The 13,589-nt window shown below is 32.3% G+C and overlaps 1 protein-coding gene across 2 annotated transcripts in view; it reads left to right on the forward strand.

Annotated features, from left to right (window-relative positions):
• The window catches only part of LOC130440740 (oxysterol-binding protein-related protein 9-like), a 53,805-nt gene that overhangs the window by 26,486 nt on the left and 13,730 nt on the right, over positions 1 to 13,589 (forward strand). For both annotated transcript variants that reach the window (XM_056774051.1, XM_056774052.1), the window contains exons 3-7: positions 6,665 to 6,766; positions 9,180 to 9,257; positions 9,706 to 9,756; positions 11,369 to 11,441; positions 13,011 to 13,106. In XM_056774051.1, the coding sequence (XP_056630029.1) occupies positions 6,665 to 6,766; positions 9,180 to 9,257; positions 9,706 to 9,756; positions 11,369 to 11,441; positions 13,011 to 13,106 (400 nt within the window). The remainder of the gene's footprint in view (positions 1 to 6,664; positions 6,767 to 9,179; positions 9,258 to 9,705; positions 9,757 to 11,368; positions 11,442 to 13,010; positions 13,107 to 13,589) is intronic.

The raw sequence follows: 13,589 nt of genomic DNA on the forward strand, positions 1-13,589 counted from the left end.
TTTTCGAAAAAAGTTTTTGGACAAAAATATACTCAAATTTTACGTAGATTTCAAAAATGTATTAATATACAGGGTGTTCCATTTAAAATAACAAAGTTACAATCGACTTCCGATAATATTCCGAAATCTCTAAAGGTAGAAATTTTCGTGATTTTACTATGATTATTTTGCCATATACAGATAGTTTTAACTCGTCGTGGGACACCCTGTATAATGAACCTTTTTTTAATTAGATTGCACAAAAAATTCTTGATGCATCCGTATTGTTCTACTTAGGAAATTTACTGAGTAAGAAAAGGAATTTTCAAGAAGTTACGAGAACCCTTACAAAGGGTGTATATTTACAATGGTTGCACGTGAAGGATTTCCTTTGAAACTTGTTAAAATTAAGTTGAAGGAAGTAAAAGCGAGAAGTGATTCGTTAGCGAACTCAATTAATTTCTTAATTTGAATAAAAATAATAGTTCTATATTGTAGAAGAAAAATTATTGTAAACAAACATTTGCAATTTGTTGAATGAAAATTTTATCAGGTTTTTTTGCGGCGTCATATTTTCCGAATTGATTTAAGAGTCAAATCAAATAAATTTAAATAATTTATTAGAAAGAAAATGGTAATTGGTAGTTGGGGTAGGTAATTGATGCCTACAGTTAACAAACTAGATCTTATTTGAGCTGCGGATTCTTTTGATCCACATTTTTTCAACCAAAAGCCTGTGGTGTTTATCATTAATCTGAATATAAGGCGTCAGTGAATAACCATGTCCACTTTGTTTGAGTAACTGCTCTTTTCAATACCTCTTATCACAAGTTTTGATCAGACAGGTGCTTATAAGCAATAGCCCTGGTTAGCAGTGTTTTTGCTGCCAGAATTTTTGCATCTGATTCTATTGGTGTCATGAATTCCTGTATGACACTAGATTTTGCCCAGTAGCTTGAAAAATTGGCGTTAAACGATAACCATCAATTTGACGTTTTAACTGCTCAAACACGTTTTTGTTTGAACTGATATGCAAGAGCCCGCGTTGTCGTGGGGGAAAATGATTCGTCTTCTACATTGTTCCAATGAAACGGTGATGACATGTTATTCCGAAACAACAGATGACCATCTGCATCGAAGGGCTTCGTGCGTGAATAACTTTTCGATTTGGCTGTCTTGAAAGGCCTATACAGTCGATTTTTTAGTTTCGAATTCATATGCATAAATGACTATCAGGACCAAATCTATTTGACAGCCAAATGTTCATTCAATATTGCAAGTGGAACTAATGCCCAAGTATGCCTCAATCTCACGGTATGTCACATGACGATCTTGCAATATCAGTTTTCGCACAGTTTTTTGGACGACTTTTTCAAAATTCATCCTGTAGCGAAATGCGATCACGATTGAATTCGGAAAACCAGCGAAATAGGGTTGCTAGAGATGGTGCTTACCAAAACCGAAGCGAGTTGATAGGACACTGCTGTTGGTTTGATCCGCGTCGACATTCTCCAATGCATTTTGGAACAGTCCAGCAGTGATGTACCATAATGTGCGAATCTTCCAAAAATTTTCAATTTTTCATCTTGTTTTTCACTGGTGTCTTTCTGAGAAATAGAGCACCATGGAATTTGAAATTGCTAAGCATCTCATTTACCTAACCTAACCATTTGAATATAGTTTTCCGCCTTCGATTTACCCAAAATATGTTGGAAAACTGCAATAATTGAAGTTCATGCTTTTCTTTCAGTTTCACCTATACGAGGTCTGGCTGATAAATAACGAGACTGGTTACGAAAAAGGGTTTTATTATAAAAATTATTCTACATTCTAATGCTCCCCTCCAATATACTTTCCTTCCCTTGCCACACACCTTTCCATACGTGTTTTCCATTGATCGAAGCAGTGCTGGAAGTCTTCTTTGGTGAGAGCCTCTAGGAGCTCTGCCGTTTTTTCCTCACCGCTTCCATCGACTTAAATCGGGTCCCTTTCAAAGCGGATTTTATCTTCGGAAACAAAAAAAAGTCGCAAAATGTCAAATAGTGTGAGTACGGTGGGTGTTCGATCACTGGGGTGCGCTTACTGGCCAAATACTGCTTTACAGATAGCGTGTTATGGGCAAGTGCGTTGTCCTGGTGCAAAACGGGCCGTTTTTTACGAACTCGTTCTCGCAGTGTTGCCAAAACTGCCAAATAGTAAGTCTGGTTGACAGTCTGACCCTCTGGAACCCATTCAGTCATCACGATACCGTTAATGTCGAAAGAAATGATCATTATTGCCTTGCATATAAAAACCCTTCTCAAACTGCTCCGTAAGGCTCAACTTCATATGAAGTGGAGATAAAATGATTTTTTTTTTCTCGTTCAACTAAGAGGTTGTTAATAATATTTTTTCCTCCAGCATCCGCTAGCTTTCTCTCTTTGACCACACTTCTCTATCCCAGAGATGCGACTTGTCTCTGCAATCCCAGAGACAAAAGAAGCAAAATAAATAAGATACAGGGAATTGTATTCAACATGAATAAGCGTTTTTGACAACACTCCTCATTTGTTTATTAACGAATTCATTCCCTTTGGCTGTTCCATATCATATAAGCTACCTTTGAACGCAAAACTGCTATCTATCATTGCGTTGGGATAGTAGAAGCAAACTCTACAGATTAATTTATAATAGACCTTAGCAAATAATTGTATTAACAAAAAATCAAATTGTCAATCTAATAAAATCTTACTTATCTTAATACTGTTCAGTTCAAAACGAGAAGAAAAATATTCCATAATTGAAGATATGAAGGCTGCAAAGCAAGGCTGCTCAACCTTTTGAAGAGTCGGGCCAAACGATGGATTCAGTCGTTAACAACGGGCCACTTACATTTCCTGGTTCAGTTACTCTCAGGACAAGCGCAATAAAAACTTAATTATTAAGAAAATAAAATTGAATTATTGTTTATTAGGAACAAATTGTATCTTATTCTAAAATCTAAATAAAAAAACAAAATTGAACTTACATCTAGGGTAATTTGTTTATACAATCAATGTTTGGCGACAAATCCGTCGTTGACAGTAACAACAAGTCACAAATATGTTGCTTAGTTAAGGATGTGCGGTATTTATTTTTTAGCTAATTAGGATCTGAAAAAATCTTTTTGCATACATATGTTGATCCGAAACTACTTAAAAACTGTAACGCCAGGTCAGTTTTTGCTGGAAATTCTCCTTTTGACACCAATTTTCAGAAAACTGCAAAATCTTCTGAAGAATTTTGTGCTTTCGAAGACTATTTGTTAGCAAAAAGGTTTTTCAACGTATCATGATTTTGCAGTTCAACAAGCTCTAATTGAATATTGGCAGGATCAGTAACTATTTCAGCCAAACTTATTACGAAAGGATTTATAAAAATTTGTACGTTGTGTTTTTTATTGGTATTAGAGTAATTAACAGAATCAATATTGACCTCCTATTTCTAATGTTAAGTGTGGGAAAGAGAGGTAATTGAAAAGATTGAACATAGTCGAAAGTGAACACTCTTTACCCTGTAATTTGAGATTCAAAATATTGAGGTAATTCGTAATGTCAACAAGAAAACCAATATCACTCAACCAGGATATATTCTTAAGTAAATCAAATTCGAATGGTTAAAGCCACTTTCTGCTCTAAAAATTGCGACACCTGTTTGAAGAAATGTTTCAACATGCTGTCCCTTGAAGCCATCGCACAGCACAATACAGTTATAACTCTCCATATTATCTAATTTCTTCTTCAAATAACATTGAATTGCACGTATGTAATTTATGCAGCGTACTACTGAATCTATAATGTGCGCCGCGGGATTTTTGAATTTGGTGCGTATTTTTAAACCACACTTGCGCGGGCCACTTAAAATTCCTTCGCGGTCCACACTGTGGCCCGCGGGCCTGGAGTTGAGCAGCCTGGCTCTAAAGTATACAAGGATAGTGTTCTAGCGCCTACATTTTAGTTGATCTGTATTTACATCGTCGACTTATATTTTAAAAATTTGTATCGATGATTCTCTTGATGATTCTTTCGTCCGACTTCCAATTGTCAATTTAATTACCTTGTTTTGATAACTTTCAGTTCTCTATAACTCATTTGATTGTATAAAATATTGTTTTTTTTTTCGATATAAAAGGATTACCAATCCATATAAATTTTGAATTGACGCAATTTTGGTATCCAGTATCACTGTTATATTTTTAACATTACCTTAAAAGGATTAAGGAGCTATTTCTAGGATTTCACTAAAATAAATTACAAAGGCGTTAGAGATAATATATAAATGCATTGAAAATATACAAGGTATGGCTATTAAGTACAGAAAAAGTACGCAAGCGTCAAAAGTTAGCGAAACTAAACTGTTTAGCCTGGAGCCTACTCTTTATTGTGAACTTTCACATGAAGCTTGAAAAAATTGCAACAGAAACTTCGTTCTAAGTGGACTAGCAATTTTAACCATCTTTATAAACGCGCTGATTGGTGACTCATTGAAAAGTGTGTAAATTTCATGGTTTGATCTCTATCTCTCTCTCTCTCTCTCAGATTTCCAATTTCTGTTTAGTTCTATTCGTCATTATCCAGGTTTTACATTGCGTATCTCAGAGTGGGTCTCAAAATTATTTTATAAATTCACATCTTCGTAAATCTGGATATCTCTTTCGGCGTTAATATTGTAGTGTTTTTCTTATTTATTCCCCCCTTTGTGTTATGAATTAATAAACATTGTCAATTACGTTCTTAATTTATTAAAATACCTTACACTTCACTAACTTATAATAATTCACTTATCACTATCACTTAACTAACTTGAATAATTTAGTTAAATTCTTCGATTACTTTGTTAATTCTTTCTTTTCACTACGACTATCTATTATAAACTGAACTAAACTGTGCTAAACAACTCCTTATATACATATATATATATATATATATATATATATATATATATATATATATATATATATATATATATATATATATATATATCCCAAAACACCTTCCTAGATTTTCTTTTAAAGAAACAATGTAAATAAACAGCCTGATATAATGAAAAGTTATATAAAAACCAAGTAGCAAAAGTGTTTCGTCCAAATTTTTGGAATTTCACTAAATCCAGACAGGGTCGGCTCCAGGACGAAGACGCGTTGGTAAACATATTTTCTTAGGCTGCTGTACAGCTGTTACTTTTGGCAATTCTTATTTCGATTTCCTTTTATTATCTAGTATCCGAATTCTATTAACGTCCAATCATGTTTATGTTGTTTGAAATTGTTTTTTGTTTTGCTTCCACATTTATTCTTTATTTCCATAAATTTTATTTTTCATTATTGAAGGTGTAGGTTTATTTCTTCTGCAACTGTTTTTAGTTGTTTTGTGGTTTCTTCAAACCTTCTTAGGTCGAAATTGAAACTTTTTATTTATTCATTGAAATAAGTCTGTGGAAATGAATGTTTGTCGCGTCTACGTGTTTTTTAGTGGTTTAGGTGTTTTCAAAATAGCCGAGATGTTAAAGTCGATTCACGTACGGTAAATTTTACATGAAAATTCGATCACTATGGGCAAAACTGATGCCTCTTTCTTGCCTATTATAGCATTCCAATGTCACACCTCTACTACTTTATTATTAGGATCAAATCTGCATTAAAAGGAACAAAATTTGAGTCTGTTAAAGCTGTGAAAGAAAAAGCTGCTTAAGCTACCACCATATCAACACGGTCTGACATACGTTTCGATAATCAAGTTGTCGTTTTCAGAGACTGAAAGTATATTAAAACTTGTTAATTTGACCCATCTATTCATACCCATTTTTTTTTCCTTCCACAAAAAATATTTTCAAAGGAAAAACCATTTCGGAGGGAAATTTGATAAACTAGGTTTTTTACCCCTATGCAAACAATTCCTTCATTTAACAATCTCAATACTTTCAAATGCATCCACAATTTTACGTTATTTTTATTTATTCAATGATTATTACTGACGGCGAGCTCGACTATATCAGATTTTTTTGTTTGTTCATATTTTAATTATATTAGGTGTTCATTAAACCGGATAATAAAGAATCTCTTAGTTTGTCTTACACACAATTAATTCCCAAATTTGATATTTTATCCTCGAGATTACACAACGATTATGTATTGTTGGATTTATGAAATCTAAGTTGAAATCTACTGTGTAAAAGATATGTTCTAATCGTATTAATAGGTACCAAAACAAATTTTTCCCGTTTTTATTTCCATTTGGGAAAAAGGGATTTCATTAATGGTTAATGACGGTTAATCAATTTATCTACAATTTTCTTATCATCGTCGTTGAAAACAGCCACATCCTCGTACTTATCTAATACTGAGTGTAAAATTCAAGATAACATTGAAATACATTATGAAATATTCTTCAAGTTTCCTTTGGACTAAGACAAGAACTTGGTTATTGGAACGTACTAGTAATGTACCAGTATGTCATTTCAAACGCCATAGACAATGTATATTGTCTATGAGGTTACAGGAATAAACATGAGTGCGAGAGTGTAGATGGTGCGATCCTTCCGCACTAAGCGTTTCGTGTCTGTTTTTCGAGCGGAAGGCAAAGTACATGACGGCTTGAATATGAAATAAATTGGGATAGAAGATGGCTGGCACTCCGGATATTTTATGCAACATATTTTTTATTTTCAGATGAGATATGAAACGCATCATCCCTCGCCGACTATCAGAGATTTCGATAACAAAGTATCTGAAGCCGATGCATATCTACAACTCATGATTGACCAAACTAGGGTAAGTTTTTGACATTTTCCAATGAATTTCAACTGATATTAAAGTGGGCTTAGTAACTGATATGTTATTGAAAAGTGCGGTTAATTAGGTAATAAATAATACCAATTTCAATCGACGATCATCCAGTATAGCCTTGTGGATTTTCTTTAAAATTTCTGGAGTCGTCACCTCATTTGGTCTTTCACTGCGAAGCTGGTCATGGCAGATCGTACGGCCTCGTTTAAACTCTGCTACGCAATATTTTACTGTTGATAACGAAGGAACAGTCTCACCCAGAATAGAATCTAGTTCAGCTTTTATATTGGTGGGGCTAAGGCCATTAAAATAAAAGTATTGTATCACATAACGATGACAAATTTTTCACAAATTGCCTATTTATGCAAGCCAGGTACTTCTGGAACCATCATCATCAAGCTTAATAAGTAACAGAAGCAAAAAGATACAAGAACAGAAGGAAATGAAAACTCTGGAGACCGTGGCTATAACAAGTAAGGGGAAGGACAAGGGAAACCAATGCAGCAGATTAATGAAGTACCAAAGGATCGGAAAGAATGGTAAAAATGAAGAAAATGAGGATGAAAACTGAAATTCCAATACTAGAAAGGACCTAAAGGGTTCTAGAGAATCAGAATAATGTAAAGAGTGGAAAAAATAAAGAAAAGGAGAATGAAAACTAAAATTTTAATACTAGAAAGGACCTAAAGGGATCTAGAGAAGAAGAGGATTGGAAAGAGTGGTAAAAATGAAGAAATTAAGGATGAAAACTAAAATTCCAATAATGGAAAGGACCTAAAGGGTTCTAGAGAAGTAGAAGATTGGAAAGAGTGGTAAAAATGAAGAAAAGGAGAATGAAAACTAAAATTCCAATACTAGAAAGGACCTAAAGGGTTCTAGAGAAGAAGAGGATTGGAAAGAGTGGCAAAAATGAAGAAATGGAGGATGAAAACTAAAATTCCAATACTTGAAAGGACCTAAAGGGTTCTAGAGAACCAGAATAATGTAAAGAGTGGAAAAAATGAAGAAAAGGAGAATGAAAACTAAAATTTTAATATTTTGACGCTCTAGTGGGCATGAGAAGTTCTAATGAAGAAGAAACAAATGTTTGGTTCTGATTTCACTTATTATTGATCACTATCTACGAGCTCCGTCCCATTTCAGTTGGCCCAATTGAAAAAAATTACTAATTATTGCTTTTTCAGCTATTAAAAACCGGCAAATTGTTTCGTTTTGAGCACTTTTTATTTTCTATAAACATTTTAGATACTTTTACAGGAGTTACAAGTCCTAACATATGTTATAATTACAAACCAAAAAAAAATAGAAACCAAATGTAATCAGAAAAGCTTAAATATTAAAAATACAGTTTTCCCACTCCTCTTGCAGATATCGAACCCCACACCGTCACAGATGCCGGAAATTCTACTTTCCGCTGCAAACAATCTGGATGAAAAGTTTCATTTCTTTTGTCTAATAACTCTACTTCGATCGTCACCCACGCAAACTTCAAAACGAGACACATCACTCCAATGTATACAGCTCCACTGTTCAAAAGTCCAATTTTTATGCTCTTTTGTCCATTTAAGTCTATTTTTCTTTTGGATTTGGAGTCAATAATGGCTTTTCGTTGGCCTAAGTAAAGAAAATTTAAATTTAGAAAAATATGCATTAAACTAAGGTGTTAAAAAATTCACCTTGTATGTCTGAAATCCTAATTTTTGAGCCTCTCTGTGACATGTGGATCTCAAAACCCGCCTACCCACTGCATTACTCCAAAGTACACTTAGTTGACCATAGTTAGCACGTCTGTTTTGTTGAATTATTCTTTTACACTCTCGTTTATCTTTGTCTGACAATTTCGATTTTCTTACGTACCGGAGTTTAGGGACAATCGAACCATTTGCTTTATGCAAGCGAACTATATTTCGAACGCTGTATTTTGACATGTTTACAGCTTTCGCGATTTCTGAGTTCTTTTCCCCATTTTTGAATAAGTTTATTATGATTAATCGAATTTTTTCATCACTAATTTTTCCTCTGCACATTTAAAAAATTATACTCACCTTATTACTTCAAAAATCTATCTGTCACTTAAAAAAAAAACATTTTGTGAAAATATGACTTTATTGTTTGCGTATTTTAGACCTAATGAAACTTTGAACACAATTTTGGAAACAATGAACCCTTGTATATGCATAAAAAATTATTATCAACAAGACCTATCTATTTCCATCATATTATATGTCATTCAAAATATTTGACAATATTTATCCAAAACCTATTTTAGACAAGTTACTTTTTGGCATTTTAAAATAAAGTTTAAAAATTTGGAAAAGTGGGCCAACTGAAATGGGTCGGGGCTCGTATATACGATTCATTTCCAACTCAACCAAATGAGAAATAATATTTGTTACAGAAATTAGAAGATAGAATAGCCATCATTACCGACTCTGATGAAAAAGTTAAATGCCAGGTTATATTAGATCACGCAAATGTAAGTTATATTAAATCTCATTACTTTTGTTATAACTATTTGATAGCTAGTTAAATTTTATACATTATAATATTTATTTCATCAATTTCGACTATACAATACTTTTAATGAATATCTTCAACAATATTTAGAATAACAAATAACTATATATAAGTCGTGTACCTATAACGTGTTTCATACTTGTACCAAACCCAAAATAGAACAAATTTTAGTAATAAAATTGCAGGTTAAATATTTTTTTACTTAAAAATTGTACCTACATAAAACTAAATTTTCTAGTTAATATTCTTGTAAAAATCTAAATATAATCAATAAGGGAATGGAAACTCATTTAGATCCTCGTTCATAAGAAATTGTTTTCCATGACTTAGTTTCTCTTTTTCTTTTTTTTTTTATAAATATAAAAGTTTTCTATGACTGTTATTCCATATTTTATGCTTTTTTCCAGATTATGTTGGATAACATCAAACATTCTATAGTGCTACTACAAATAGCAAAGGTAAGTATTAAACTTCTCATATTTAATATTAATTTTAAATACGAAACGAATACATGCAGACGCCAATGAATTTTCGAGATCAAATCAGTTTCCTTGTAGTAAATATTTACATGGATGGATTTAACACTTTTAGTCCACTCAAATTAGACTTTCTTGCAGAGAAATTTTCCCCACAGTAACTTGATCAGTCAATTCCGATGTATTTTGGCTGTTGGAAAACGAATTTTGGTCTAGAAAAGGGGGAGAGGGGTGGAGATAATGACATAATACATTAAAAAATCGCTGTTTTTGCACTTATTTCACTATTTTGCGAGAAAAATATGCGTCTCAGCGAAAAACTTGATCCAGTCGAGTTGTAGATAATTAAATTTCCTCCAACTTTGCCAACATTCTGTCGTACGTTGCATAGTTAAGCCGCTAGGGGGCGCGCAGAAGATTTCAAAACTCATTACTTGAATTTTCTGGAAAATCATGCTCTTCCCGGGAAAATAGTGAATCACAAAGTTGTAGCATACAAAATTTCCGACAACTTTTGCCTGAAACTATTTTCTTAATAACGCATATTTTCGCCGCTAAGGTTCGCGAAAAATTTTTAAAAATCAGTTTGTTCGATTTTTCGTGAAAACTATACGTCTTAGGAAGAAAATTTAAACGGCAGCGTTATAGAGCACAATATTTAGTACAACTTTATTCTGAAGAACGCATGTTTTCGCCGATAGGTGGCGTGAAAAATGTTTAAATATCAGTTTGTCCGATTTTTCGGGAAAACTATGCGTCTTCGGAAGAAAATTTAGACGGCAGCGTTAGAGCATAAGATTTAGTACAACTTTTGTCTGAACAACGCATATTTTCGTCGCTAGAGGGCAAGAAAAATTTTTAAAAATCAGATATACCTCAATTTTATCCACCACCTTACCTTGTAGAAGGAAATTTTGTTATAGGTAAACCCATTATAGTTTTATGCGTAAAATCACCTAAATTTTATCGTCGAATTTAGAAACATCCTGTATTCATTTACTGAATGAAAATATACAAAAATAAGAGTTTTATTACTGTTTTAACCAATATTGATATTTATTTTTTTCCCCAACCATGTTAAAATTTCTATCCAAACAACTAAATTTGACAAAATGCCGTCATAATAATTTTTTCGTATTAATTCTTCTTCAAAAGATTAAGAATTCTGACTCTTCCTTCCTTATTCATCTTTGAATCCACTTAGGAACGCGAAGCACGACCTTCACCTACCTACTCAACGTTTAGAATTAGTTGAGAGCTCGATACTTTACAATGCAAAAAAATGCACAATCATTGCCAAATGATTTTGAAGTTGTATTTATTGGAAAGTGCCTTCTACTCTGTACACGACTTCTATTCTAATAATATATAATTCCCGGCTTGCTGCATACTGGTTTAATTTTTGCTATGGACCCATATACTAATTTTTCCTATAATTTTATTATTTATCGTGGTTTTCTTCTGTATATTGACATTTTATTCTATTTGTATCTTTATTATTTTAATGTTTGTTTTTTTTTATTTTTTACAAGTTTTTGTCTACAAATTGTAACAATTTGCTGACAATAAATCATTTCTCTCTTCCTATTTTTAGAATACGGCACATCCTGTTAATGGAATATACCACCAGAGACCAAGTACTTCAAACTCCAATGTTGCCGCAACAGGTAAGTTTTTTTTTTATTTACGATTTCCAATATTTCCATCCAGTTTTCTCTTCATATCATACGTATCATTCATAAACCGTGTGAAGTTATCCAAGGATTTCTTCCACGAATATGTTTTTACAAAATAAACTGAAATTTTGCGAAAAAATGTAAATAAAGTAGACATATAATGACATTATAATAATCTACGTAATTTTACCAAAATTTGAAGGTTGAGTGGATAAAACATTTTTAAACGCGTGTTGTTGCACATATGATTCTGAATCGAAGATGCAAAAAGAATTATTCAATTGTTACAAGGTTCACCTAATTAAAAAACAAATAACCAAAAATAGAAGTTGACACAATATAATTCAGCATATTGTGATTGGTGAAGTAAATTGGATTTTATGATTAGGGATACTTCAAATACTGTGCTTCTTTAGTGGTTATTTGTAAAGCTTCTAAATGCTCTTAATTTTAGGTCTCTTCTGTTTTAAAATTAGTGTTTTCCAATAATTTTTGAAAGATTGATAAGAAATTGACGTTTCTACTTTTCTTTAAGTCTTCATCAAAATATGGACACTGACAATTTATATTAACCATGAACATCAAAATAAGAAAAAAATCAAAATAGAACTTTATTCTAATAAGAAAATTTAATTTTTTCCTCAGTCCTTACATCTCAAATATGTAGCAGTTCTTAATCAATAAAATTATTTGTAGTTTCATTAGAATTTCCAAAATTGAGCTATAAATTTTACTCAAATTATTTACTGCTACTACTACTGCTATTTGAAATGTAAGGACTGAGGAAAAAATTAAATTTTCGAATTAGAATAAAGTTCTATTTTGATTTTTTTCTTATTTTGATGTTCATGGTTAATATAAATTGTCATTGTCCATATCTTATATATTAAAAAAATTGATGATTTCCATTCCGAGTCCGTTTAGGCGTTCTACCCAACCGATTTGCTCAATTTTTTTCAATGAAAGGTATTGATGCACAGATCAGCCATCAACCATCGGTTTTCATCTAATTTTCACCATTCTCAAGTTATACTCAAATGCGATTTTCCCCTGTACATTACTTATGGGAGTTTTTCACATACACACGTTCTATCCTCGATATCTCGGCTTCTATTCAAGATAGAGACTTCGTTTTGGTTTAAGAACACTCGCTGAAACACCTTCTTTCTTTTGAGTTTTTGAACACTTAAATTGGTTGAGTTGGAGAGGAGCTAGGCGCGGATATTCAATGTGGATTTTTGTAGGTTTTTGGCAATTTCTCTACATTCAAAGATCTATATAAGTGGAAACGTCAAATTTTCATCAATCTTTCAAAAAATATTTAAAAAATCTAATTTTAAAACAGAAGAGATCTAAAATCAAAAACATTTAGATGCATTTATATATATATATATATATATATATATATATATATATATATATATATATATATATATATATATATATATAAATATCAGTTGGATTTTTTATTAACAAATGACAAATAGCTCGAGTGAATTATAAATCTGTGAAAAAATAAACGATTTTTTCATGATTCAAAGCGAAGTACATATATTTTAGGAAATGAGACTATAGCAGGTGAGGCTGTTGTTCAGTCAGGCATCGAATTAGGTTCTGAATGTGTTGAAAACGCCAGGCGGCACAGTAGAACAATCAGTAAGTAATTTTTTTAACCGTTAACAGTTATATATTAAAAGTTTTGGTTAAAATTATTCATAGAAAAAAAATTGAATTCGTCTCGATTCTAATTTTTATTTTTTGATGTTTAACCATAATTGCATGACTCCCACATTTGATGGTGGGTCCTGTAACCGGATCAGCCCCCCTTTCACGTATACTATATTTCAAAAATTAAATGGTAGACGGGGGAAAGTAGAAGGAGTGTATGGGGCCCGAGCAGGGGTTGTATGCAAACAGTAACTAGCACGTGCGCACCCAATTAAATAGTAACTAATCTAGAATTGACATTAATTTATGAAAGATTTACGGTAAAATATTTTGCTACAAATTAAAAAATTGAATCAAAAGAGGGTTAGACCCGAGCCCTGTGACCTAAGTTACACTAGCCCCACCCTTGTGGGGACCATGCATAATTTACAAAACACAACTGTTCAAAAATGTGGATAATTACAACAACGT

Source organism: Diorhabda sublineata, chromosome 2 (genome assembly GCF_026230105.1).
Source record: "Diorhabda sublineata isolate icDioSubl1.1 chromosome 2, icDioSubl1.1, whole genome shotgun sequence".
NCBI lineage: Eukaryota > Metazoa > Arthropoda > Insecta > Coleoptera > Chrysomelidae > Diorhabda > Diorhabda sublineata.